Here is a 25111-nt window from a genome sequence, read left to right as displayed (position 1 = left end):
TATCATGGGACAAAGACTTGGAATCGTGGAGGATCATCGTCTAGCTCAGCTTGGCACCTGAGCATCAACACCCGTGTGACATCTCCGTATCCAAATTCGGGTTCACCAATGTCCAAACCGAACATGTATGTGGTGGAGTATCCTTCCTATTGCTGCTTAAGCTACGGGCGTCTTATCAAGTATCCCCCACACTTATGTGCCATACCCTCCCCCTGGTAACCACGTTCGTTATTTCCTGGCCGTTGTCGCAAGCTCCGTGAGTCAAAACATATTTAGCCCTGTGGCCCCGGGGTTCTTCATCCTTTCAATCACTCCATTCTTCCCAGCTCAAGTTGAAGCTGAAAAAGGTTTCGACCGGCGCAAAGGTTTGGATCAAAGAATCCGCGTTCAAGCGCAGCCTCTCGTCAAGATGACCACTCCTTACAATGGCACCACTGATCATGCCGACTATGGCTACTCAACCCATGTGCATGATCTCAACATCTTCTACGACGTAGGTTTTCCAACTGTATCTCATTGTGTGCTGTTGCCTAACAATGTTTTAGACGGGCAACTTGACGTTCCTCGCTGTCAGCGCCGTGCTTGTGCTTCTCATGATTCCCGGCGTCGGCTTCTTCTACAGTGGTCTCGCCCGTCGCAAGTCTGCTTTGACGCTCATTCTGTTGTCAATGATATCAGTTGCGGTCATCAGCTTTCAGTGGTTCTTCTGGGGATACTCCTTGACCTTCTCGCGAACTGGAAACTCTTTCCTCGGTGACTTGACCCAGTTTGGTCTCATGGACACCCTCGCTCAGCCCAATGGCTCTTCTGCTCTCCCTGACATTCTCTTTTGTCTGTACCAGGGCATGTTCGCTGCCATTACGTGAGTACCCCTTCAAAAGCTTAAGAGTCCACTGTCCTAACGTCGCCAGTCCTGCCCTTGCCATCGGTTGCGTTGCTGATCGAGGTCGCATCCTCCCCGCCATCGTCTTCATGTTCCTTTGGTCCACCATCGTCTACGACCCCATCGCCTACTGGACCTGGAACGCCAATGGCTGGCTCTTCAACCTTCCCAGCTACGACTTTGCTGGAGGCGGTCCCGTTCACGTTTCCTCGGGAACCTGTGCGCTCGCCTACTCCCTCATGCTCGGCAAGCGTACCGGCTACTCCAACAACAACGGTCTTCCTTACCGCCCTCACAACGTCACCCATGTCGTTCTCGGCACGGTCTTCCTCTGGGTTGGTTGGTTCGGCTTCAACGGCGGTTCTGCTCTCGCCATGAACATCCGCGCCGTCATGGCATGCTACGTTACCAACCTGGCTGCCTCATGCGGTGCCATTGCCTGGATCCTCCTCGATTACCGCCTCGAGAAGAAGTGGAGCACCATTGGTTTCTGCTCCGGTGCCATTTCTGGTCTCGTTGCCATCACTCCTGCCGCTGGTTTCGTGAAGCCCTGGGCTGCCGTCATCATCGGAATCTGCGGTGGTGTCTTCTGCAACTTCGCCACCAAGGTCAAGTTCCTCATCAACGTTGACGATAGTCTTGATATCTTTGCCATCCACGGTATTGGTGGTATGGTCGGCAACATCCTCACCGGTATCTTTGGAACGTACGTCTCCCCCCTTTCTCTTCTTTAGAATGACACCTGCTAACTCAAAAAAGCAAAACCATTGCCGCTCTCGACGGTGGAGAGTACGACCCTATTGGCTGGGTTGATGGTCACTTTGTTCAGCTGGGTTACCAAATCGCTGGTACTCTTGCCGTCTTCGCCTGGTCCTTCACTCTCACTTGCATCCTCCTCTTCCTTCTCAACCTCATCCCTGGCCTCTCCCTTCGTGTCTCCGCTGAGGAGGAGGAGCTTGGCACTGATGACGGCCAGCTGGCGAGTTCGCCTATGACTATGTTGAGATGACTCGACACATGGCTGACAGCACACATCCTCATTCTGATGCTAGTGCCCGAACAAGTCAGGAGAAGGTCTAACTTGAGAATGGGGATTAGTGAATACGGGCGGTTCAAATTGTCAGAGTGGAAGATGCGTGTTGTGTATCTTGAGCGTCACTCGCTTCTAAGTTTAGAGTTAAATATACCCTTTTGTAATGCCTTCCGAAGTTGTCCATACCGCGTTGACAAGCCACTGTGTAAGCATAAACAGGCCGAACGGTCACAAACATGCCACTTCTCACTACCACTTCGAGAGGTTACTGCAGAATCATGAATAAGCATATAGACCCATTGGCCGTTGATATTTGATTGTCATAAATTACAGCCCCTACAAACCGTTTCCTCAGGGGTCCTTTATACTCCTATCAAGGGCTTAAAACCAAAGCACGTGAGTTCTCATTGTCATGCCTCCCGCTTCCTTCTTTGTCCTGTGGTATCTTGGTCTTTGCCGTCAAAAGTCGTCGCCGAAAATCACGGCATGCTAAACACAAAACTCCATATGCACTCCTGTGTCCTCTAGCCATTGCGTACGTAAGCGAAAGCGTGTATAATCTAATGCTGGTGACGGTTAGTTGGGTCTCTCGCTGTAGTCGAGCGATCTTACCATGAACAGGGAAAGTGAACGACGAAAAGAATCCGATGGTGTCATTTCTAGAGCTAAAGCAAAGTGTCGGTCATTCAATTCATGGCGTCAGATTGGTCACCGTTCTCTTGGGGTCGGTGGATAGTCGCAGTGCTTGCGCCGGTCGAGGATTCCCCGTTCCCTGGATGCCCGTGTCCAAGAGGTGCTGCGCTGGCTTGGCTAGTGGTATGCTGTGGCGATCCGCCTTCTAGTAGGTTGTTAATTCTGCTCTGATTAAAATATGGCTCAAGCAATCCTGGTTCCTGTCGTATGAGTGACGATGAAGGCAGGAAGCGGGCGAACGTCGGAAAGAATGGAGGGAGCTGACCTGTTGGGATGCTAGGAGGTGGAGGCGGTATGGGAATAGCTTGTTGAAATCCGTGATTCATAAGAGAGTTGGGATTTATCGTTCCGTTGCCGTTGGCCGGATTCTGTGCCTGTGCATCCACGACCATCTCGCTGCCGTCCAGACCCTCGAAATCATTGTCATCATCAACCATCTCATCGTCGGCTCCATCTCCGGCATTGGCTGTTGGCTGCATTACGGAAGCACGTTGCCGTTGTCCGGGGTAGACTGCTGTTCGGTTCCAGCTGTGCATATCCCAAAGGTCCTCGAATTGTGGTGAAGTGTTGAGGAAATCACGGAATTTGGATACCATGGCGCCGGAAAAGACGCAAAACACATCTCGCTGGTGTTGGGTGAATTCTGTCATCAGGTCAGCAATAGCAAACAAGAGTTTACGATAAACGTACCCGGGGGTGCTTGTCTACAGTATGGCTGGAAGTCGTCACGCTGGAAAGCAGCAACTCCAGTCAAACTCAAGTGGGTCAATCGAGGGCATGAGTTGAGCAACTTCATGATACTCTGCGAAATGTCAGTAATGGTAATTCTGGAAATAAGGGGCGACGAACCTTGAGGGTAAGGTTGACACAGTAGCTCAGATGAACACGCTCGAGACTCGAGGCGTAGTACTCGTTGCCAACGAGCATGCCACTGGCATCTCGTCGTACTCTGGGGCGGAATGCGGCTTCAGCAAGATGAAAGACTGAGTCATCGGTGATGGAGCTACATTTCACAAGCCCAATACGCTTCAGCTTGGGCAACAGAGCAAGGCGCTTCACACTCTCATCTGTCAAGTTGACACAGCAGCCCAGATCGATGTATCGAATGCGGTTGCAGTTCTGTACTAATCTCTTGACACCTTCGTCGGTGATATTGCCACAGTGACCCAGATGCACGTAATGCAGGTTCTTACCAAGCTTCGAGATAGCATGAACGGCTACATCAGTGATGTTTCGGCACTTGGCAAGAACAAGGTTGCGAAGGCGAGGTGCGACATCAATAATCTTCTGGACAGCAGCGTCTGTCAAACGCACGCAGGATGTGAGGTCGAGAATGCGGAGATGTTCAAATAGTCGTCCAGAGGGTAGAGACAGAAAAGCATCGTCGTCGATTAGTTCGCAGCTTGCAAGTCGTAGCTCTCGGAGACAGTTGCCCTTGACCATAAGAGAAGTTATAGGGCCGTTACCAATGCGATTGCACTGGTGGAGGTCGATCTCGAGGATGTTGGGACAGTTTTCGGCGAAGGCATGGATAGCGTCGTCTTGGAGCTGGCTACATTCATTCAACTTCAGCTGCATTGAGTTAGCTAACGTCCCGACATACATAGTTTCATCGTAAACTTACTCTCTTAATATAGCGACAGCTTGTTGCCAAGTTGATCATGCTCTCGTTGGAGACATTCTCGCAGCCAGAAATGTTGAGTCCTTGAAGGCGACTGCAGTTCTTGGCGATGGTGTTGATAGACTGCTCGGTAATGTTCTTGTCGTTGGAGATGTCGAGTGCCAGCAGCGAGGTGCTATTCTCCACAAGGGCGATAAGTCCGGAATCGGTGAGGTTGCGACAGTTCGTAAGTGTCAGACGTTCCACCCGACTGCAGACTGCGAGGGGCATAACACTGCCATCGCTGATTTTGTCAGCAAGGGCGGCGAGGTTTAGTCTCTTGATAAAGTCGCGATATCTGAAAGACGGGTTGTCGAGCTGCAACGTTTGGCAAATGCTGCCGTGGTTCTTCCAACTCGTGCACGCTGGTCGATGCCAGAGTTGATCGACTGTGTTTCTAGCCCAGCGTTTGCAAACCAGCATGCAGTGGAACAGATCGGAGGTGGAACTCAATTTGGCAAACACGCTGATGAGGATCTCGTTGGGCAACCGATGGACGGGCGGTTGGCAAGCATCTTCCACCTGCATATCTTGAAAGTTGGGGACTCCGATGCTTGACTGGGAGTCGTTGGCTCCAAGAAAGAAATCGGACTCTTCGTTATCGGCGGGCGCGGGGGAAGTTGACGAGGATGACGATCGAGAATCTTCCTGCTCGTCGGCGGTTGCAGGACTCTGCCGAGAGGCAGGGCCAGCGGCGGCAGCGGCCATATTTTCGGTATTGAGGGAGGAGCGCTTCAGATGAAAACGCAAACACGGTCAAAGAAGCGCTTTCAGTGTGGCTTTTTTCAGTGTTTGGGCAGAGTTCAGGCGGAGTTCAGGGATCACAAGGGTGATTCTTAAGCAGCGGTAGCGGATGACTGTTTATCGTAGGGACAGCAAGCAGTGGGTGTGTGCAGGCATGCAGCGAGCAATCGGGAGATGCGTGGATAAGTATACAGGTCAAAAAGGTCCTTTCATGCCAAAAAGGCGTGTTTCGCGACTTGCGATGAAGGTGATGATGATGTTTTGGTGCTGGGAGTTTGTTGGCTTTGATTTGGTGAGGTAAGGTAATAAGTTAAGGCAGGGCAGCCAAATGGGGCGGACGTTTTTGGATGCTGGGCTCCAGTCTTGCCAGTGCCAGGGTCAGGTTGGGCGCGGCTGCGGTACTTAAAAAGCAGGGAAGACAGCACTGATGACACAGCCAAATGATTGATAACGCCCAAGTATTCCCCGAGGAGAGGGGATGGAGCAGAGACACGGATCGAAAAGGCGTTTGTGTTTATTTTGCTGGTTTCAGCCGCGTCCCCTGTAAAAGTGCCGCTGTCGTGCGCTACGATGGCGGATGGCCCTTTTTTACAAGCGCTGAGCTTGATGAGACCGAACCCGATAGAGGATGGATTGGGTGAGCCCAGGCCAGTTGATCCCCCAGCCTAGAATCTGGATCTCCTCCTACGTCGTAGTCGGGCGGGATGTCCGTAGTGGGGTTTCTTTGGTATGGATGTCAGGACTGGTTAGGTCAGGGGTTTGAGGGCAGCAGGTCTTTGTTTTGTTCTTGATGTTGGTCTTGTTTCTTGATGATGATGATGCGTGTGTTGGAGTCAGGTTCAATGCGAGGAATGATTGATGTTTCAGTCAACCGCATGCCTGGCTCACGCCTCAGTCAACATGTCTTTCTGTCTACCGTATCTGTTGTTGCTGCGGGGAAGATGACTGACATGGGATCAGGTACATGAAGGAGGTGTGATCAATGTTCTGATTTGAGGTTCACAGGTTGAAAGGACGAATCAATACCCGCCGTGCAGGTGGCTTGAGCCATTAATAGACGACGCGATGATAAATGGATATGAGGATGCAAGTAGACGCATATATTGTATCTACGACAAGGATAGGAAATAATGTACATCTTTGTTGCTACGCATGCATGATAGGAAGGGCATAGATTCGTCAACAATTCCATCTTGGTAATTGAGTTTCACATGACACAAATGTCACGCTGATACACGCTTCAACGTTTCAACGGGTACTTATCACGTTAAAGATGTAAACGAGGCTTCGGAGCTATCATATCATATAACTGCCCAATAGCCAGTCTCTTTGAAAGCGACACAGATCTTCTGACCACATCCAACGCCCGTGACAACTCATCGTTAAAGCATCTCGATCCTCTAAAAACTCAAGGTACAGGGTAAGACCCCTCACGATGGCATCGCTGACGTAGATGGTTTTGATCTTGGCGATGTATTTTGTGGGCCCCCGCAAGCGGGCATTGAATTTCCTCGGATTAGGTTTACCCGTATGTTCCGTATGGTATGGAACTCTTCCACGTACCTGACTAGCAACTCAGACCATCACCACCAAGCTCATTTTCTTGCTGTAGTTGATTAAGGAGACTTTGCTATTTCAATTTGCTTGTCGTTGGTCTGTTCGACATTACGTCGCGAGCGCCACGATGCTCCGTCCCTCAACTTTCCGCCCTGCGCTTCGCGCATCAGCCCACACTAGATGCGCCATCGCTCTAACAACCCGAAGGACTCTATTCTCCCAGCGATCGAACCGTCTAACCGATGACCTCGATGTCAATCAGCTCAATTCGAAGCGACGAGATTACGAACAGAACCGCACCGCTTTTCTAGCTGCTGGTGCCATTGCCGGCATCGTTTCCTTCGTCTACACTGCATGGAAATTGAAGAAGGCCATTGAAGCTCAAGGAGAAAAAGAGAAGACTGCTATCAAATGCGATACTGAAGTTCCGACAGAAATCTTCAAGACCGAAGCGGGCGAGAAGCGAAAAGTGGTTATTCACGATGAAGATGGAAATGAGGTTGTTCCTACGGGCAACAAGACCGTCAAACTGTTCCCTCGAAGGTTAGAAGTTGAAGATGCTGGAGCAGCAGGCGACGTCGCTGGCCCGATTGCTGCCGCTGTAACGGACAAGCATGGCACAGAATTCACACTGGTTGGTTTGGGAACAAGGACAGTGACCTTCCTTGGCATCGAGGTGTACGTGGTGGGCTTTTATGTTGCTACCCAGGATATCGAGAAGCTTCAGCGATATCTGGTCAAGAAGATTAACCCTCTAGCCACAACATTGATTCCTTCTGAGAAGGAGGATCTGCGCAAGGCTCTCCAGGATCCTGTCGAGGGTGAAGAGACATGGAACTCGATTCTCAAGGACGCTGGATGCCGCTCAGCATTCCGCATCACCCCTGTTCGAGATACTGACTTCCCTCATATGCGCGACGGCCTTGTGAGGGCTATTCAGGCTCGCTCATCACATAATCCGGAGTATAACGACGAGACATTTGGAAATGCCATGCGACATTTCAAGGTCCTATTCCAACGAGGTCTGGTAGCCAAGAAGAACGAACTGCTTCTTGTCCGAGATGCTGCTGGAAAGTTGACCATCACTTACACTGATGGCACTCGCAAGGAGTCTGTCAAGTCTACACTGGGAACTGTTGAGGATGAGCGACTTTCAAGGCTGCTGTGGCTCAACTACCTCTCTGGTAAGAAGGTTGCGTCAGAGGAGGCTAGGAAGAACATTATTAATGGCGTCATGGAGTTTGTCGAAAGACCTGTTGGTACTGTTGCCACCCAGGTTTTGTGAGAGGGTCAAACCACAGCAAAAAAGATGTACATTACGGAATTAAGCCATGTATCACTAGGCACAAGCCAGCAAGTCTTTGTAAAGGGTCATGAATTCAACTCATCTGGGTCATCCACCCATCTTGTAATACCGTCTAATCTTCAGGTGCAACCGATATCTATGTGCCGCATACGGTCTACAAAGACATGCCTAGAGCTTAGAACTGAAGCCCTTAGCCCAACGTGTCCGACATTTGTTTTGATGTTTCTTACGCCTTCAGGGCACCGGCCTCCCTGAGCAGGGAAGCAAGCTTTCCACCAGACTTTAGGCTCTGAACGTCAGAGTTGCCGCCAATGTGCTGCTGCTTGATGTAGACATTGGGAACAGTGCGCTGGCCAGAGATTTGCTCAAGAGCATCCTGGAGGGCAGAGCCGTCGGCTGCAAGGCGTTAGAGACCGTTATTTTGATACAATGGCTGAGAACGGCGAAACTTACAAACTTCGTCAAGCTCGAGGAGCTCGTACTCGGCGTTAAGCTCATCCAGAGTCTTCTTGGTCTGCTTGCAGTAAGGGCAGTAAGACTTGGAGAAGACAACTGCGAGGGGTTCATTAGCAGGGGTCCAACGCGGGGCGCAAAGCACGGGGATAAACGTACCAACAGAGTTGTTGTCGATGAGCTGCTGAACCTTGGTGGATGCTTGAGTCATTGTGCCTGGGCTTGTTGCGCGAGTGAAGAATGATCTAAAGAAATTCATAGAGGAGAGCGAGATGGCTTTGATGTAGGAGAAGGGAAAGTGGGGTGGAGGTATTTATTCTACGTCAGATAGAGGTTGATTTGGCTGTACTGGGCTATAATGCTGGACTGTGGAGGGCGAGTTTGCTTTGTCATGGGCGATTGAGTGGGATTAATTCGGCGACCATGAAAAATACGATGATGCAATGTGCTAGATTTTCGGGATTAGGTAATCATGTTTTTTGGAATCATTGTCTCGAGGTGGTTCACTCATCATCGCCTCGGCTGTGCAGCTTTATGTTGGTGGTATATTTGTCTTGTGAATGTAATCACTTACAGATACAATATGAATAGGAAGTGATGATTCCAGTTGGTGTTTAGACTTGTTCAGTCATCATGTGCAAGTGCTTATTTTGCGTGAGAACGAGCAACCACCGTTGAATCCCTGCATTTATATGCCGAAGGATCACTCATCACGGAACATGCTAACAGCATCTGAGCTCGAAAGAACGCTGCATTCGTTTAGTTCACCTTTGCTAGGTCGCTCTACCAATGCTGTCGTTATTGTTGATCTATTGACTTGATCATGAAAAATTGGTGTAGGGTAAGTCAAGTCAATCATGTAAACAGGTGAGGTCTACTCCGTAAAACATTTGAGTTGAATGGGAGCCGAGCAATTGGACGTACCCTAAACTTATGCTAAGTCTTTCCATTGTTTAGGATCGAGGCACCGAAAAACTATAATAAGATTGATTCATTTCAGTCTTTAGTTATCAAATCTTAGGCTTCTTTATAGTCTTGGGCTTCAGCCTCATCAAGCAATCAGAGTCTACGGTGGTTCATCGGTTCTACTAGTCATGATAGCATCTTCAAACCTCCACTGGAAAGGGGCCGGAGCTTTAAGCAACAATCGTCTGACACGGATCGTGACTTAGTTTACGGGGTTGTAACTCCAGTTCTTTTTGCCTATTGGCTCTGATTTTGTATCAAATGATCTAAGACAAGTCTGAGGTGGCTCTGGATATACCCACCATGAAAACACTGACAAACTTCATGATGTAACTTTATACTGACTTGGCTTGTTTCTTCCAGCAAAATGTCAAAGGTTTATGGGAATGCCTTGAAAACAAACAACTGATACTTTCCATCGCGAAACCTACATTTATCCGCTTCAACACACATGCTCTGATTTATCATAGTAACTTCAAACTTGAAGTCGAGGAGACAACCTACAACCTCAACTCTTAGCGCTGGAGACCCCTTAATACCTACCATTTCCCGCTAGAACAGTCTGACACATTCCCCCAGGTTTCGATTGCCAATTGTCAGGCCATGAACCTGGAAGAGGCGTTGTCATTTCCCCGTGCGGCTCTTGGCTGAGATTAAACCAGCGGAGGGGTCCAGGTCCAAATCATCAAATTTAGAAACCCAAATCTGGCCTCTCTCCCTTTTGCGAGACTTTTCACCATCCATCATCAACTGCGACACAAGCACAGGCGCAACGACGCACAAGCTCTCACTATTCCCAAAAAGAAAGAGAAACAAAAATCTACAGCGCATATTTCTTGCATTCGATTTGTTTCTTGGGGCGACTCTTGTACATGTACTTTGCTGTACTCCGCCCCCATCTCCACCAATCGCCGCTCTCACGTCTGCAGTTTTCAGGTATCCCCTAAGCTGCCCGGTTTCTTGCATTGCGTCGCCCCCCGTCATCATCAACTCTGCGATTCGGGTACCTGTACCTACAGCTACAGTACGCTTGGCTGCAAGAAGGAACAGAAGAATTTGTGAGAGACGCTGTTAATCTGGGCTGCACCGACGCCTAAGCCCCCTCACCAGTGGCACCGCAAATAGAGCCCAGCCCGATACACCCGTTTGCCCAGTCTCGCCTTGTATCACCAGAGTCACTTGATCTGACCTCCCCCACTACCGACTCGCCTTGTCGCGCAAAAGACGAGACAGGTTAGATACTTTCTAGCCTCTGTCACTCGCTGTCGACTATCACTAGGAAGACCCTGGCCCAAGGGTCGTTGATCGTCGCCTTCTGCTGCCATTTGCAAGCCTCGCAAGCTTCTTGTTCGTCGTGCAGCGTAGCCCACCTGGCTCTGTCCTGCTGCTTGCTCATCGCTCCACATCAGCCCACGGGTCGATCACAAGAGAACCACCAGTACCAGTCGCTCAGCTTTATCGCCGACCGCCCTGTCTTTTTGACCTCCTCCTGTTCGGATCGGACCTTGCTTTGGGTCAATTGCTGCAACCCATATTCCCATTTGCCTCTAGGGTGTCCTTTTTTGGACCACCTTAGAAAACGTCGAACAAGGTGGATTCCGCCCAAGAAATCGTGGCATCTCCCGGTGCCTTACAAAACGTCACGTCCTACCTCAACGGGGCGCTGGCTAACCTCTCGTCTGCATTTCAAGATTCGAGCGGATACATATCTGACACTCTTGGCGTACCTCCTACCGTTGTCTACAGCAGCCTCGCTGTCCTGCTCGCCGTCCCATTAACAATGTCGAGATACGGCTGGTCTATCGGCCGCGAACAGATTTCGCCCTACAGTTCTATGCCCAGCGGCGTCCCCGCTGTCACCGACGACGATTTTAGCTACATCACATCTCAAGATCTTGATGGCGTCACCGAGGATCGATACTATCCCAGATCCCACTCGACTGCACCCCCACCAGCTCCAGAAGACGATGTCCTCCTTATCAAGAATCGCGGCATCACATATCCCGCTCACTTCCCCGCATATGCGATTGGAGATGGAAAGTTGCGGGTGATAGACGTCAAGGACCGGGTTGGTCTGATGATGGAACTTCCTGAGCGAGGAACATCACGCATCAAGCTTCTCTACAAGGGAAAGCAACTCAAGGACCCTATGGCGCCAGTACGAGACTATGGTGTTAAGAACAACAGCGAGTTGATGGCGGTCATGCCCGAGATTAATGGTGTCAGCAGTGGCTCAGAAGAGGAGATGGTGATTGTCGATGCTCCTAGAGAAGACAGGAAGACTCGCCGCCGCAAGAAGAAGCGTGACAAGAAGAAGGGTATCACCAGTGATGGCGACTCCTTGTCAGGCAGCCCTCGAGACAGCGCTTCTACTTTCGACCACCCCAGATCACCTCCAGCACCACCCACATCTTCAGGCGCAACCAGTGGACCCATGAAGGTTCTCGACGATCTTGCTGTTGAGTACCAGATCAAGTGGCTGCCTTTGTGCTCCGATTACATTGCGTCGCCACCTTCAGACCCAAAGAAGCGAGAGGAAGACCACCGAAGACTTTCTGAGAGCATTATGATGCACATTATGTTGAAACTGGACGGCGTCGAGGCTGAAGGCATGCCCGAAGTCAGAGCGCGAAGGAAGGAATTGGTGAAACAGGTCCAAAAGACATTGAAGGATCTTGATGTTGCAAAGGAATCTTGAGCCCGCGATTAAGCGATGGCGTTGATGTTAAGTGCAAAAGATTGTCTGGTTTGAGTGCAGGCGTTACTGGGAATATTCCATTATTCGACTACCTGGCCATTGCTCTTCATATAGAACAAGCTGTACAATAGATTCAAGGATTACCTTGACCATGATGACCAACATAGACAGCATTGAGCAAATTGGTACATTTAATTTGGAAATCTTGAGTATCACTATGGACACAGACCCCTGTCATGGCTTATGATGTAAATCCCCAATGATGGTGCTAATGCCATGTCTTGGAACAGCCCGATCTTTATCATCACGTGCGAACCATTCTAGAATCCAACGCCCAAAAACTACATGATTTCAGTGGGCGGGCCGGCAATTCCTCGGCTCAACCCTCTAGGGCTAACAGACCTAAGCGGGAAGGAGTCGCTCGCGGTGAAAGGTTGCCTTTGCCCCAATAGGCTAGCGCGGTTTGCTCACAAGGCACAACGAGCCCTCAAGCGGTCCTTGGATTTTTCGCCCGTCAATCACTATCGCGACCACTTGCACCCAACATTCGAGGGACGACTAACCCCAGCAGCACAGCAAAATAACAAATCTTCGCCGACCGGTTTGAGGATTTGAGCTGCCCTTCTTTCCTTTTCTTTAATTCCCCCCAGAAAAGACGGTTACGATGTCGAGCTTCGAGCAAGTTGTGAGTACCGACTGAAACAACACATCCATTCACAATTCATATTGTGACTTGAGGCAAAAGACGAGCTGCGGGCAGCCGGGAAGCATTGGGCATGGGATTGAGGATGCTTTGGGATCTCAGTTATCAGCGACTGCTGGTGCTGTGAACGCCGCTCGTCGTTTGCTTCACGTGGGAATATTGGTCTTGAAGATGCATTTCGCTGACCGTTGTGTGCGTTTAACAGGTCGTCATCGATGGCAAGGGCCACCTCCTTGGCCGACTCGCCTCCATTGTCGCCAAGCAGCTCCTGAGCGGCCAGAAGATTGTTATTGTCCGCTGCGAGGCTCTCAACATCTCTGGCGAGTTCTTCCGTGCGAAGCGTATGTCTACCTCACGACACCACTCCGATCTGTGGCCGAGCATCGTCAACATCAAAGCGATGCCACTCCTAGGAACACCAAGCTGATTATGCCAACAGTCAAGTACCACGCCCACCTCCGAAAGATCACCCGTTACAACCCCACCCGCGGTGGTGAGTCGAACCCGTACCTACACACTTGACCACAGTCATTGACTCGATACAGGTCCCTTCCACTTCCGCGCTCCCTCCCGAATCTTCTACAAGGCTGTCCGTGGCATGATCCCCCACAAGACCGCCCGTGGTGCTGCTGCTCTCGAGCGCCTCAAGGTCTTCGAAGGTGTCCCCCCTCCCTACGACAAGACCAAGAAGGTCGTCGTTCCCCAGGCTCTCCGTGTTCTCCGACTCCAGCCCGGCCGCAAGTTCTGCACTGTCGGTCGTCTGTCCAGCGAGGTTGGCTGGAAGTACGAGGACGTCGTTGCTCGGTATGTTTTGCTGTGTTATTTGTGACCTGGGATATGACTAACTCTACCCAGATTGGAGGAGCGAAGAAAGGCCAAGGGCGCTGCTTTCTACGAGCGCAAGAAGATCGCTGCCCGACAACTGGCTGATGCGAAGAAGAACGCTTCTGTCAAGGAGGAGACCGCAAAGGCCCTTGCCAACTACGGCTACTAAGCTGGCCAAATCCCTCGACATGGGATCTTGCCGGTCCAGGTAAACTTGGCAACGTCTATCATTTCTCGTGCGTTTCATTAGAATGGCGCGGCGGTTCAACAAAGGGATTTACTTGATTTGCTGAGTGATGGCAAGGGTGGCTCGAGGAGTAGATGTCGATCCCCCCCAAAAAGAATGTTCTAAATGAAAAAAAAAGTCCCTCCCCGATCGTCGAACCACATTTGCACTGCCCTCAAGAAGGAATTAAAACACAAGAGACCGACAATCAACAAACACCATGATGATGACCGAGACTTTGTGTGTGGAGACTCTTTCGAATCTTGGGGCTCTGTGATGAGGCTTCGATGATGGGATAAGGATATTCTTTCGTTGATGGGCGTTTTAAGGGTTCTGGAAGTTGACGTCTTGCTCCCGTTGATCATCCAAGGACGCCAGAGTTCGGCGGACGGGTTTTATGAGTGATGGCGATTTGGAGGTGATCTTGTTGCGCTTCCCAAACGGGGACAGGGTCTCGCATTTGCACAATAGGAGTAGAAAAGGAAAGGCTCTTGTTTGATCAATTTGTTTTACATGTGAATGTGTCTTGGAGTTGACGTCAGAGCCCTGTGCTATGTCATTGTTTAATCTGATCATGTACGTTCACCACTAAGCTGGCTCACTTTTGTCGACGAGCTAGAGCTCTTGTTGTAAGTAAGTTGTAAGTAATATCGAATGTGGGAATCGCGCCTAGTAGCTGTCTCTAGCATCGGGACCGATTGCTTGCTAGTATACATCAGTCATTGTAACCCGACAGACGCCATCAAGTGAGATCAGGAATTGTATGATATGTTGTATACTTTGTTCTAGACACATTTGCATCTTGAACAAGATAAACAGTAGGGGATAAGCACCTACAAGACATTCAGCGATCTTTTGAATTGCTTTTTACACACTTCCACGTGTAGGGTATGAATGGTGGTGGCTCTGAGGGGTGTCATGTGCTGATAAGATAAGCTTTTTGTGAGGTGTCCTGAACAGCACCTCAATCCATACGGAGTACACCCAGCTGCACATAACCTTTCACTGCTAGCTCGCACTCCCAACCGGTCACTCTTTTTAAACAATTCACGTCTATACAAAATCCCATAATAAGAAATTTCACGAACAAAGAAAAACAAAACTCACCGTCACAATGTCGGACCTCACACATTTCGACCTCCTCCCCCTCCAGATGGACCCTCAATCCAAGGCCATCAGCTCTCAACAACCATCGCGCACACTCAACGCCGAGCTCGAAGCCCTCAACACCCTCCACCGCTCTCTTCTCAATGTCGATTCACCCACAGGCGCACCCCCTCCTCCCGTGCCCGTCAACCCCAAGCGCACCGCCCAAGTGACCAAGCTTCGCGACTCCGGCAACAACGAGTACCGCAAGGGCAAATATCCCGAGGCGATCAAGTACTACACCCTCGGCTTCCAGATGGCCATGCAGCGACCCATGTGGGAGCCCTCGCAGCTGGTGCGAGAGGAGATCAGCGGAATCCTGGCGAACCGAGCGCAGGCGCACATGGCGATGCAGAACTGGGCCGAGGGCGCTGTGGATGCCCATGCGAGTGTTGAGGCGCGCTGGGTAGGAAATGCAAAGGCTTGGTGGAGACGGGGAAGGTGTTTGGCTGAGATGGGAAGACTGGAGGAGGCGAGGGATTGGGTCAGGAGAGGACTTGAGGTTGAGGGTGAAGAAGGAGAGTTAGTGCAGTTGTTGAAGGATCTTGAGGAGAGGATTGAGAAGCAGGAGGCATGAATGGCCTGAGCTGTTGATTGCGATTTGAGTTTCATGCGGTTTGGGATAAAGAGGGGTGGGATTGACTTGTCAAATTACCCGAGACATGAGTTGACTACGAGATCTGGGGCCAAAATGGAATTGGTCTCAGTTAGAGATGCCAGCAACACTGGCATATGGAATGTCTTTTACATCAAGGGAATGCTTTGCTTGGTAATGGTTGCTATAGGAGTTTTGTTAATATCAATGCAACACATTTCATCGATTCACACAACCTGAGGTTTCTTTGGCCACCAGTCTTTTGTCCACATACCATCCCATCACTTTCACAACAGAAACAGAATCACGATAATGAGTTGGCGACTCTCGTCGGCATTCACTATAGCTCGTGTGTAAAACATGGCATCACAAATGCATCCAATGTAATCATACACTTTCAATTCCTCCACCCCGTACTCGCCGCGCCCGGGAAACGATATGAGGCAAAAAGCGAAACGGCCCCCCTTTATTCGTGCCATGATGATCACTTTTCTCCATGCGTTGCTTGCCATTCCTGCGTATCTTTACCAATGAATTTCCACCGCAGCATACCATTAGAGTAAAAAGCAGAATAAAAGAGACATAAAAGAAAAAGAAGGAGAAGAAAATGAAGTCCGCAAGAGCTGATCGTAGTCCAGATTCTTCCCGCATGCCGTGTGTGTAATTCGTGAAAAAAGGAGCCGTGGGTTGATGATGGGCTTGGCGAGTATAATTAGGGGGATGAGGCTGAGTTTGAGGCTCGTATTTCCATCCAATTCCCCCTTGAAGGTTGATCATGGCGCAGGGTTTCATTCCTTTGCGAAAAAAGTGATAGAACCAAGGCGTTTGCTGAGGAAATCAAGACCGGAAAGACAAGATGATTTATACCGATAAAAAATAAAAGAAGAATTCTCGTTTGCGTGTGGGGGGTATCTTATTCGCAAGACATTTGCTTTGTTTGGTGGGTTTGGTGGGATTGTTTCTTCTTGTTTTCTGGGTCTACTCCTTTTCGCTGAGCTTCTCGTTGAGGCTCTGGCCACGAGGTCGCATGACAGCGTCCTGGCCGCTCATTCTTCGGTCGAGAGCGCGCTCGAGCTTAGCACCGAGGGCGAGCTTGCTCATGGTGTCCGTCTTCTCGTCGGTGAGGGTGACGCGCTGGGAGGAGAGAGCCTTGTTCTCCATGCGGTCGAGGCCGGTAGCGATGTCGCGGATCTCGGCGTGAGCAGAGTCGGTTGTGCCGACGGTGGGAGACAGCGAAGGAGCCATGCTGTAGGTGCTGAAGCGGACCGAGTTGCGGTTCTTGGAGGTAGAGTCAGCGGGTTGATCCTTTTCCTTGGTAGTTTGACGGTTGTGGTCGGGCTGAGTGTGAGAGTGCGACGAGACCCACGGCTTAGCCATGGTTGGGAGAGGTATGCGGTTGAAGTAGTTCTTGGGAAGAAAAGAGACGAGACGATGGACGAGGATAAAAAGAATGCTGGGCTAAGGGACGTGTGAGGCGACAGGGGAATGTATCAAGGTGGAAGTGATGTGCGCTGCGAACAAAGACGGATGACGAGCAAGGTAGTATGGGCTGAACCAAGCGGCCGGAGAGGCAAAGATGTCACATTTCGGTTGAAAAGACAAGACAAGCAAGTGAGTGAGTGGTGACAGGACAGACAAGACGAGAGCATCGATCCGCATCCATTCTCTCTACTCACTCGCTCCTCCCGGCCCGTTCGTCCCCATCACCCATCACTCTCAAAGTGGGCAGACACCAAACTAGAGGCGGAACTAGACGGGACAAGTCCCAAGCCTTTGAACAGGGGGGGGGGGGGGGGGAATAGAGGGACTGGACTGTAGTGTAGTGTAATCCATACGCAATAGAGCAAGAGATAGACAGAAGGAAAAGAAGATCCGAGCGGTCATAACATACCGAAGGGGCCATGATGGGCCGGGAAGAGTCCAAGGAAGCAGGCATGGTGATGTTTGATGCGACGGTGAGTTGCGGGTACTATAGGTGATTTATGAAACCGCGTAAGAGGGGATGAGGTTTCGAAAAGAAGAGGAGAAAAGAGACGGAAGCCAGAGAGAGAGGGAGAGAGAGAGACAGAGAGAAGACGAGAAAGTGGGCTGGCTAGACGTAATAGTTGATAGGTAGTGAAAGACGGGACGGAGCTATATGTAAAGGCAATGGAACCAAGTTAATTTAAATTGACTGCGTGCGCTTTGTCGTCGATTATATTAGCGTCCGTGTTTCTTTTTCTCTCTCTTCACGACTTTTTTTTCTTTTTCCTGTGAAAAACGGAGAAGAGAAGAAAGCTTAAAAAAAGTCAGATTATGAAAGGGATAACCAGGATGGAGACAGATCTAAAATAGAGAGGAAAAAAAAGAGGGCAAGGGGGAGGGACCAGAGGGGAGAAGAGAGGAGATTTGGAGATTAAAGCAGAAAAGAGGCCCAGGCACCACCACAAGGCCCAGGCACAAGTCTCAGCGGCTGCTGGAGGGGAGGCTTACAGGGGGTGTGGCACCCAAGGCAGCTACCTCAACAGGAGCGCTAGGGGGGGTTTTGATTCTTTGGCTGCTGGCGGTTGGATCTTCTGTTGCAGGGCCTAGACTGCACTGGACGAAGTGAAATTATGGTATGATGATGAAGAATCGAATTAAAATGATGTAAAAAACAATAACACAGTAAACACAGACATTCTTCATCTATTAGACTGCGACAGTACTAATAAGAAGCGCCGTTTCAAAACATTCAAGGATCAGACCACAGACGATGGAGTCACTGAAGAAACTGCCCCTGGAACCGGTCCCGCCCTGTAAAACACAAGGAAGGGTCCCGTCGTCGAATGGAGTCGTACAATACCCCAGGCCCCCAACCCAACCCAACCCTCCACCTGAAATCTCATGTATGGTCTGCATTTGAACTCGTGGCCCCCAGGTTAATGTTTCCCTGTGCCTCAGGGGAGGGAGGGGCGAAAAATGCTACGTGAGATAAAACACCAAAGAGAGGGAGAGGGAGAGGGAGAGGGCAATCTAGACAATCTTGATTGGAATGTGTTGATCTAGATGCATCCATCTCAGAACGCCAGCTCACGTGGAAGCCACGCGATGGGATTGGATGACGATTGTGAGTGGCTTGGAGGTTGTCGATGCCTTCAGAGGTATAATCAAGCCTGGTTCCGTCATTTCCACATGGGAAGGGAAGGGAAGGGAAAGGGAAGGGATGGGCGATGTCGATCATACATAACACACGTGGTTTCTGTTGGATTACGACTGTGACATTTGGGAGGGTGGTATTCAACTGACGATACATAGCACATCACATCTCGTATTGCTGTAGCCTGGCAGCCAGCCCATTCCGATATCACACGCCAGATATGCATCTCATCACAATTGTACTCTGTGCTGTCAGACTCTAATCTTCACTGCCAGACTGAATGCTTGTCGGTTCGAGATCCGAGGATTGACGTTAGTAGTCTACGATGTTAGATGATTTGAGTTCCCGATTCATCTCGGTCGGTCTGAGGCGTCGTCGGAGGTGCCGTTGACTAAATGAATGGCGCTTGTTTAGGACGGGACGGACGGTAGGAGGACTCTTGATTGATTGATTGATTGATGTGGCGTCGACTATTTTGATGTTGACATTATCATAATCGGGTGGACATGAGTGGTGATGCTTCAAGATGGAGGAATTGAATATGATGATCATAACTGAATCAAGTATCTTATCGACATGCTTGAGAAGTCAAAGACCGACGATTCCGACTTGATAATAATTGATTGTCAGGCCTCAAATGTCATCGCAATCTAGCGCATCGCCAGACCCGTCGACTCATGTTTCAGCCCAAACCCCAAAAAGACTCTTGCAGATCGTCACCAACCCTTGTCTCGCCTCGCCTCGTCTCGTCTCAGTCCAGTTCAGTTCTTCATCAGGGCCCGAACGAACGATAAACCGTGCATGACGGGAACCGGATGCTTCTTTCGCACGTGGCCTTTGGCTCTTCCGAAGGGAGGGCCCTTGGCCTTGGGGACAAAAAGAGCCGATAGCTTCCCCTCGCTTGGACGCATCTCGGGCCGAAGGGTGGATTGCTTTGGGCATGGCTGTGGCTTGGCCTGAAAGTTTATTCGAGTCTGTGTGAACGGAGCTGAGATTGGTGACAGTGAGAGGGAGATATCTGACTTGATCATGATGTGATAGATGCTGCAGTCAAGAGAATAGATATATTGAGATAAAAGAGTGAAACCCACGTCTACTGTAATAAGCTGCCGAGACTGAAACACGACGCTCTGCTGACACAGAAATACAAAAACAATGACAGCCAAACCACCAGATGCACACACAAATACCACCACTCGTGTATACCAATATCAATCTCACTACCAATAAATAACCCACTCATCGCTTACTCTTGTGTCTCTTCTTGCTGGACTTGGCCTTGCTCGACGTGTACTCCATCCCAACCTTATATCCCGAGCTTGCGGAACTCGACTTTGACGTCGACGGCGACGGAGTAGACTCTTCCCCGGACGCAGGAAGCGAAAAGGCTGATCCGCGACGATGAGATTTGGTGGCGCTGCTGTACCCGAACTTGCGCGACGCTGACCCCTTGCGGATTTCAGAAAAGGTCATCTCAGGCGAAGCATCACGGCTCGAGCCTGAGTGTGTCAGTTCTACACTCAAATATCGGATATTGGTTAAGGGACTTACCGTATTGAACACACTTGCTGCAACAGCCGTGATCACAAGTTGTCTCAACTGACTCAACAGAAAAGGATTCAGGGTTCATGGTCATTCTGCTCATGGGCATCGTGCACCATCCTTGAGTGTTTGGGCCCTGCTGGCACGAGCAGCACGTCCAGCTCCCGCCTTTGCTCTTGAACTGGCAGTTCTGGAGCGGGCAGTCGGACGTCGTGGGCTGGGCTGCCGCGAACGATATGTTGCTGCACGGCGTCTCATAACCCGTCTCGAGATCGATGAGCGCCGACGGACAGTAGTGCCAGTTGATGGATGTGTGGGCGCAGGGATGGTGTCGAGGATGTCCGTGACACATTGTGACTGTCTGTCTTTCTTGTTCCTGAGAATAGAAGCAGTTATTCTTGCTCTGGAGGAGAAGCAGTTATTCTGAGGATTTCTTCCTGGTCTGATAGCTTCATCCTGGGGACTATTTATACGCCAACGGACCAGACTGACTAGACAGATCGACCTCTTTGGAACCGCAGGTCTAGTTCCTCCCCTTCAGCGAAGCAATTCTCATGCTCAGAGACCAAGAGATGCACATCTGGAGCCCATCCATACAATTTGCACGCTCTGGGTTGAGGCGTCTGCAACAGCGCAGCCCCATCGATCGTGTCCTCGAGTGCAGCATCATCGGGAGTGTGCGTTTGCATTTCCATGATCAAGTCTCCGATGAGGCAGAGACATGAAAAGTTTACATGGCCCAATGTCTCGGGGTGTGATCTGATGGATGGGTCCTGTGTAACTGGACTCGAGGCCATTTATAGGACGCCACAGGTGAGAGCCTGGTAATGAGGCTGTCGTAGTGGGAGATAGTGTGTTCGCACAGCATTGAGATTGTGAGATCGATAGTGATGAGATGTGATGAACCCGGTACTCTGGCTTTACGATTACTGATCTGGTGTGGATGAGAGTGACGACGGTATTGGTGTAAGAGCACGAATGTTGAAGAGTACCTGGTATCTATTGGTAATAGATGAGGTTGGCTTGGCCGGGAGACCTTGGCACCGAGTACTCGGTCGACGGGGCAGCACATTCACACCTACAACCCATACAAAGGCACAGGATCTTGTGTTTCTACGAGCCCCCCAGCGCGATCGAGGCATCCCATCCGTCCTTGTTCACATCTCGATTTAGACCCCTGGTGGTCTAATGCAGGCAGACGTGATCTGGTGAAACAGAACTTGACGAGAAGCCAATGGTCACGAGGCAAGTCTCCGAGTTGATGCGGATATGAACTCATTTACTGGGATAATGCCTGTTGACTTGAGGATGGGGAGCCGAAGGGGCATGGTTGAGGAGATCGTGACGTGAACACGACAGAGAGTCTCACTTGCGCGAAGATATGAGAGTAGAGTGGTAAACGTGTTGACAAACTAACTATCTCCAACGAAACGATCTTCTTCCAGAAACGACTCATGATTCACCAGCCCAAGGGTATCTTTCCTCCTCCTCGCATCGCATACCAAGTTAGGAGAAATAATCTCTCGAGGCAATACACGACTTGCAGCAGATATGCTCGCACCGATACGTGCCCCCCTCGCCAATCATGACACAACTGCACCGCCCACCAACATTCCACGTCTTGCCGCACCAGCAGCAGTCCCAGGCCTGGTTCTTGGCCTCAAAGGGGCAGTTGGCGAGTGGGCACTTGGGCAGCGTGTAGCCCGACGGCGGAGGGTATGGGACGGTCTGCTTGGTCGTGTTGCTGCAGGGGCGGCGGTGAGAGAGGCCGACTGGACAGTAACTTATGTGTGTTGAGACATGCTCGCATGCGAGACGGAAGGTGATTCGATGGCACATGATGTTTGACTTTCTGTACAAGTTTTCTTCGACTTGGACTTGCAGCTGTTGACATTGCTTTGTTGTGATGGCGACTGGACCTCACTCACATCCTCGCAGCAAGAGATAATGGGTTTTATATATTCCCAAACATCTTCCAGCTTTTCCGATCTAATTCTCAAACCGGCTCTCCTTTCCCTTCCATCAAGATGCCATCAGCGCAACTCCAACCGCGATAGAACCCGAGGGCGGACATGGCTGCAAAAAATCTCGAGATACTCATGAGTATCGGTGCCAGGCGGGCGGAGTTAGGAGCTAGGAAGTATGTATGGCAAGCCGGCTTGGGGGTTGTAGTGTAGCTGACGAGTGTGATTCCACCATGACCGCGAGTTTGTGATATATCGTAAGAGGAGAAAGTATCTCCTCAGTCATGTCATGAACAAGGCGACCCTCGGAATGTACCGTACTGTGAAACCTCAATCGGTTATTGATACTCGTGCCGGAAAGGCGTTACTCGACCGTCCTTGATCCCATGATCTTCTCTCTTCTGCAGAAGTTCGTCGATGCCTCGTGAATCACCGAGATTGGCGACATGACAATCAAATCTGCATGTAGTCAGCAAACCAAGAAACAACAATAAATGTGATAATAATAGACCTGCCGGAATGGAAACGCCATGAGATGTAGCCTGCATGAATTCGCACATGTGGCTTCGTGGGCTACACCTGCAGACGTCCACAGCGTCGGACTATATGCAGCTGAGACATCAGCTGCAACTCAAATCCCATGAGGAGGGCCGAAGAATATCGGCCTCGAGGTCTCGCCTCGTCAAGTCTCGTCGGCTGTACAGTTCTCGCAAACCTGGTGCGTGCAGTACATCCTCACATCTGCAGATCGAGAATTGAAGCACTGGCAGTCAAAGTTTCCACGCCTCCCACATATGCAGCACTTCCACTGCCCGTTAAGATCAGCGAGTCGACATGCTCCAGAGCGACAGCCCGGATCAATCAGGCACTGGCTCATGGTACATGGATCGCTGGGGTCTCCGCGGGGAGAGCTGGTTGAGACGCTGCCACACGGTGCGAGGGGCCGGCTGGTGACGGGATCGTAGTAAGCAGCCGCGCAATACGAGTAGTAGTAGTTCAGGCCTGTTGGGCGGTAGCAAGGGGGCACATGGTGGTAGTGGAGGTAGTGGGCGATACACATTGCTGTGGTACACATGTATGTCTCGGGAGGGTGATTCAGCTGCTGGGAATACGATCGAGTAGAAGGGATCTGGCTGCGTGATCGGGAGGCGAGAGTGAGTGTTTGCTGGAAAGAAACAAGGTGACGTGATCTGTATGTAGAGTAGAGCAGGATCAGGCTGGACTTGGGAGCGAGGTGCTGGTGAATGATATCACAGTCTATCTAGGTCGTTATTGGTCAAGACAGGAAGGATATGCAGGTCTAGAGTTAGACGAGATGTATGCGTGATCGATGTGACCAGTAATATTTCCATCAGATAAGTAATAATAGAAGAACGTAACAGAAGACCATCCATTGAAGAAGATGCAAGTCTTATAAGAACCACGGCCAAGGACGGACTGTTATCAACAAGCGCAAACAGTGGACTGATTGCTGAACCACTTATGGTCTAACAACACTCAACCTCAGACAAACTCAAACTCAAACAGAGACGAGGGGACCGACCTCTTTATGATTTGCTCAATCGTATCACGAACCGAGCCAACTGCAGGGTCGCGAACGTCGCTTATACCAAACCACCGACACCAACCCATAACCCATAGGGCTGAAGGAGGCATGGCACTATTTTTTCTTCAGCACTGACCAGCAGAACCAATTGGACCAGACCGAAAGCAACCGGACCGGTGGAACATTGCTTAAACAGTAATGGTGCGACGAAATCTTAATTCATGGAGAGCTGTAAGCGAGGTCGCCTAACTAATGGCCCAGTTGTTCGGCATTGAGAGTTGGACGCGAGGGGTTTCTGCAAATAGGAGTGATCAACTCTATCAAAGAGAAAAATGAACTGATCCCATTGATGCCCAAGAGTGACACTAAATTAAATTGGCTAGTTTCACACGGTGATCCTCGTGGAAATCTCGTGGCGTTTGACATTTTTTCTCGGTTCGGTCACAAGGAGCAATTGCTCCCCCCATCAACACTTTCAATACATTCTAATATTATCATTTCACAGTGGTATCGTTCTTGGCGATAAACGATAACAGACTATGTAACTATGCCCCGCGGAAAAGCAAGATTTGTTTACAAGTCGTCGTCTCTAGTTGGGGCCGAAGCTAGCAAGACCCGGGGCTTACTCAGGTCTCACTAAACACATGGCTTTCTCGTGGTTGTGTTGCCCTGACCATGTTGGTTGGGGCACGGGAATTTCTGGATCGGCGTGGGTTTTATAGCCGAAGACAGGGCCAATCAAGCAGATCGAAACCCGATATAGTGTGTGGTTGGAATCTTGGTCTTTGGACTGTTATTCCGCAGATATCTCCTCGGGGTGCGGAGCTGTTTTGGCAGACGGATAGATGGCTTGGCTAGTCAGCGCTTATATATCAAGACTAAACGTCCGTCGGAGAATATAAAAACTGGAGTTGGATGCGTTATGACGTTTGCCTGGCGAGTGTCTGGCCTAGAACGGAGTTTAGAAGTGTAGTCCTTACAATCAAGTCTATGTGAATGGCTCCAGATCTATCAGGCAATGAATAAAACATGAAGGTATAAAGATAGTATAGATGATCAGTGGATATCACATCTGAGCAAGTTGGATTGGAGGCGCAGCTAGTTGCTGAGGCTGAATATTGCTACCGTCTGTATCACACCTAGCCTCATGGCCACGATACACAACCGCAATTCTAGAACATCAACCACGCGAATCCGAGGACCGCGAGATTGCGATTAGCTATCCGAGTATACTCGAGGTTCCGAGGAATGGCCTGATGTTCGCCAATGACTGAGTTCCTCCGACCACGATGCAACAACACCACGTCCTCACACAAGCTCAAACATCAGGGAAGTATACCTCCTCGACAGCGCCGCATGAGCTATTTATTCGCCATGCAAGGATACTATCGCCTTGTATGCTAATACGAGCGGCACTCCGCGACACCATCCCACCGGAGTCCACCGGATCCCA

General features: G+C 50.3%; 15 protein-coding genes across 27 annotated transcripts; 8 read left to right on the top strand and 7 right to left on the bottom strand.

Annotated features, from left to right (window-relative positions):
- Positions 1–409: 409 nt before the first annotated feature.
- On the top strand, positions 410–1963 carry FVEG_07555 (hypothetical protein; the record flags this gene model as incomplete). The annotated part of the gene is made up of 4 exons (XM_018896224.1): positions 410–493; positions 546–862; positions 912–1589; positions 1643–1963. The coding sequence occupies 4 exons, from the start codon at positions 410–412 to the stop codon at positions 1890–1892; spliced, it is 1329 nt and encodes a 442-aa protein (XP_018753650.1). The 3' UTR covers positions 1893–1963.
- Positions 1964–2008: 45 nt separating this feature from the next.
- Positions 2009–7487, bottom strand: FVEG_07556 (F-box and leucine-rich repeat protein GRR1). Of its 7 annotated transcripts, none has more exons than XM_018896227.1 (7): positions 4234–7487; positions 3459–4181; positions 3300–3411; positions 2875–3252; positions 2529–2802; positions 2103–2482; positions 2009–2045 (listed from the first exon to the last, which is right to left on the bottom strand). In XM_018896227.1, exons 1-5 carry the CDS (start codon positions 4975–4977, stop codon positions 2603–2605), a joined length of 2157 nt encoding a protein of 718 aa, XP_018753653.1. In that variant the 5' UTR covers positions 4978–7487; the 3' UTR covers positions 2009–2045; positions 2103–2482; positions 2529–2602. The 7 variants fall into 7 exon arrangements, with proteins under 7 accessions (XP_018753653.1, XP_018753657.1, XP_018753655.1 ...); XM_018896231.1 differs by having other exon boundaries at positions 2529–2771; XM_018896229.1 differs by having other exon boundaries at positions 2529–2754.
- Positions 6306–8858, top strand: FVEG_07557 (hypothetical protein). The gene has a single exon (XM_018896232.1). The coding sequence runs from the start codon at positions 6698–6700 to the stop codon at positions 7853–7855; it is 1158 nt and encodes a 385-aa protein (XP_018753658.1). The 5' UTR covers positions 6306–6697; the 3' UTR covers positions 7856–8858.
- FVEG_07558 (glutaredoxin 3) lies at positions 7629–9306 on the bottom strand. 4 transcript variants are annotated; one of them, XM_018896234.1, is made up of 5 exons: positions 8904–9305; positions 8489–8851; positions 8330–8428; positions 8107–8272; positions 7629–8057 (listed from the first exon to the last, which is right to left on the bottom strand). In XM_018896234.1, exons 2-5 carry the CDS (start codon positions 8586–8588, stop codon positions 8045–8047), a joined length of 378 nt encoding a protein of 125 aa, XP_018753660.1. In that variant the 5' UTR covers positions 8589–8851; positions 8904–9305; the 3' UTR covers positions 7629–8044. The 4 variants fall into 4 exon arrangements, with proteins under 4 accessions (XP_018753660.1, XP_018753659.1, XP_018753662.1 ...); XM_018896233.1 differs by having other exon boundaries at positions 8489–9306; XM_018896236.1 differs by having other exon boundaries at positions 7629–8272.
- Positions 9307–10367: 1061 nt separating this feature from the next.
- On the top strand, positions 10368–12194 carry FVEG_07559 (hypothetical protein). Its single transcript, XM_018896237.1, has one exon. The coding sequence runs from the start codon at positions 11076–11078 to the stop codon at positions 11991–11993; it is 918 nt and encodes a 305-aa protein (XP_018753663.1). The 5' UTR covers positions 10368–11075; the 3' UTR covers positions 11994–12194.
- A 249-nt stretch (positions 12195–12443) lies between these two features.
- Positions 12444–14250, top strand: FVEG_07560 (60S ribosomal protein L16). The gene is made up of 5 exons (XM_018896238.1): positions 12444–12678; positions 12902–13037; positions 13136–13189; positions 13242–13500; positions 13552–14250. The coding sequence occupies exons 1-5, from the start codon at positions 12658–12660 to the stop codon at positions 13688–13690; spliced, it is 609 nt and encodes a 202-aa protein (XP_018753664.1). The 5' UTR covers positions 12444–12657; the 3' UTR covers positions 13691–14250.
- A 480-nt stretch (positions 14251–14730) lies between these two features.
- FVEG_07561 (hypothetical protein) lies at positions 14731–15729 on the top strand. Its single transcript, XM_018896239.1, has one exon. The coding sequence runs from the start codon at positions 14862–14864 to the stop codon at positions 15468–15470; it is 609 nt and encodes a 202-aa protein (XP_018753665.1). The 5' UTR covers positions 14731–14861; the 3' UTR covers positions 15471–15729.
- A 146-nt stretch (positions 15730–15875) lies between these two features.
- FVEG_16139 (hypothetical protein) lies at positions 15876–16280 on the bottom strand (the record flags this gene model as incomplete). Its single annotated transcript, XM_018905375.1, has 1 exon — positions 15876–16280. One exon carries the CDS (start codon positions 16278–16280, stop codon positions 15876–15878), a length of 405 nt encoding a protein of 134 aa, XP_018753666.1.
- A 186-nt stretch (positions 16281–16466) lies between these two features.
- Positions 16467–16865, bottom strand: FVEG_07562 (hypothetical protein; the record flags this gene model as incomplete). Its single annotated transcript, XM_018896240.1, has 1 exon — positions 16467–16865. The coding sequence occupies one exon, from the start codon at positions 16863–16865 to the stop codon at positions 16467–16469; it is 399 nt and encodes a 132-aa protein (XP_018753667.1).
- A 1954-nt stretch (positions 16866–18819) lies between these two features.
- FVEG_16140 (hypothetical protein) lies at positions 18820–19637 on the bottom strand (the record flags this gene model as incomplete). Its single annotated transcript, XM_018905376.1, has 1 exon — positions 18820–19637. The coding sequence occupies one exon, from the start codon at positions 19635–19637 to the stop codon at positions 19368–19370; it is 270 nt and encodes an 89-aa protein (XP_018753668.1). The 3' UTR covers positions 18820–19367.
- On the top strand, positions 19244–19411 carry FVEG_07563 (hypothetical protein; the record flags this gene model as incomplete). Its single annotated transcript, XM_018896241.1, has 1 exon — positions 19244–19411. One exon carries the CDS (start codon positions 19244–19246, stop codon positions 19409–19411), a length of 168 nt encoding a protein of 55 aa, XP_018753669.1.
- Positions 19638–19841: 204 nt separating the features above from the next.
- On the bottom strand, positions 19842–20500 carry FVEG_07564 (hypothetical protein; the record flags this gene model as incomplete). Its single annotated transcript, XM_018896242.1, has 2 exons — positions 19842–20105; positions 20158–20500. The coding sequence occupies 2 exons, from the start codon at positions 20498–20500 to the stop codon at positions 19846–19848; spliced, it is 603 nt and encodes a 200-aa protein (XP_018753670.1). The 3' UTR covers positions 19842–19845.
- Positions 20501–21527: 1027 nt separating this feature from the next.
- FVEG_16141 (hypothetical protein) lies at positions 21528–23747 on the bottom strand. Of its 4 annotated transcripts, none has more exons than XM_018905379.1 (3): positions 23656–23687; positions 22628–23599; positions 21528–22571 (listed from the first exon to the last, which is right to left on the bottom strand). In XM_018905379.1, exon 2 carries the CDS (start codon positions 23185–23187, stop codon positions 22795–22797), a length of 393 nt encoding a protein of 130 aa, XP_018753673.1. In that variant the 5' UTR covers positions 23188–23599; positions 23656–23687; the 3' UTR covers positions 21528–22571; positions 22628–22794. The 4 variants fall into 4 exon arrangements, with proteins under 4 accessions (XP_018753673.1, XP_018753671.1, XP_018753672.1 ...); XM_018905378.1 differs by having other exon boundaries at positions 21531–22571; positions 22624–23599; XM_018905377.1 differs by having other exon boundaries at positions 22628–23747.
- FVEG_07565 (hypothetical protein) lies at positions 21700–21945 on the top strand (the record flags this gene model as incomplete). The annotated part of the gene is made up of 1 exon (XM_018896243.1): positions 21700–21945. One exon carries the CDS (start codon positions 21700–21702, stop codon positions 21943–21945), a length of 246 nt encoding a protein of 81 aa, XP_018753675.1.
- FVEG_07566 (hypothetical protein) lies at positions 22402–22494 on the top strand (the record flags this gene model as incomplete). The annotated part of the gene is made up of 1 exon (XM_018896244.1): positions 22402–22494. One exon carries the CDS (start codon positions 22402–22404, stop codon positions 22492–22494), a length of 93 nt encoding a protein of 30 aa, XP_018753676.1.
- Positions 23748–25111: the final 1364 nt, after the last annotated feature.

This window comes from Fusarium verticillioides, chromosome 8 (assembly GCF_000149555.1).
Source record: "Fusarium verticillioides 7600 chromosome 8, whole genome shotgun sequence".
Classification (NCBI taxonomy): domain Eukaryota; kingdom Fungi; phylum Ascomycota; class Sordariomycetes; order Hypocreales; family Nectriaceae; genus Fusarium; species Fusarium verticillioides.
The sequence above is the reverse complement of the archived record's forward strand: the minus strand, read 5'-3'. Positions and strand labels throughout refer to the sequence as shown.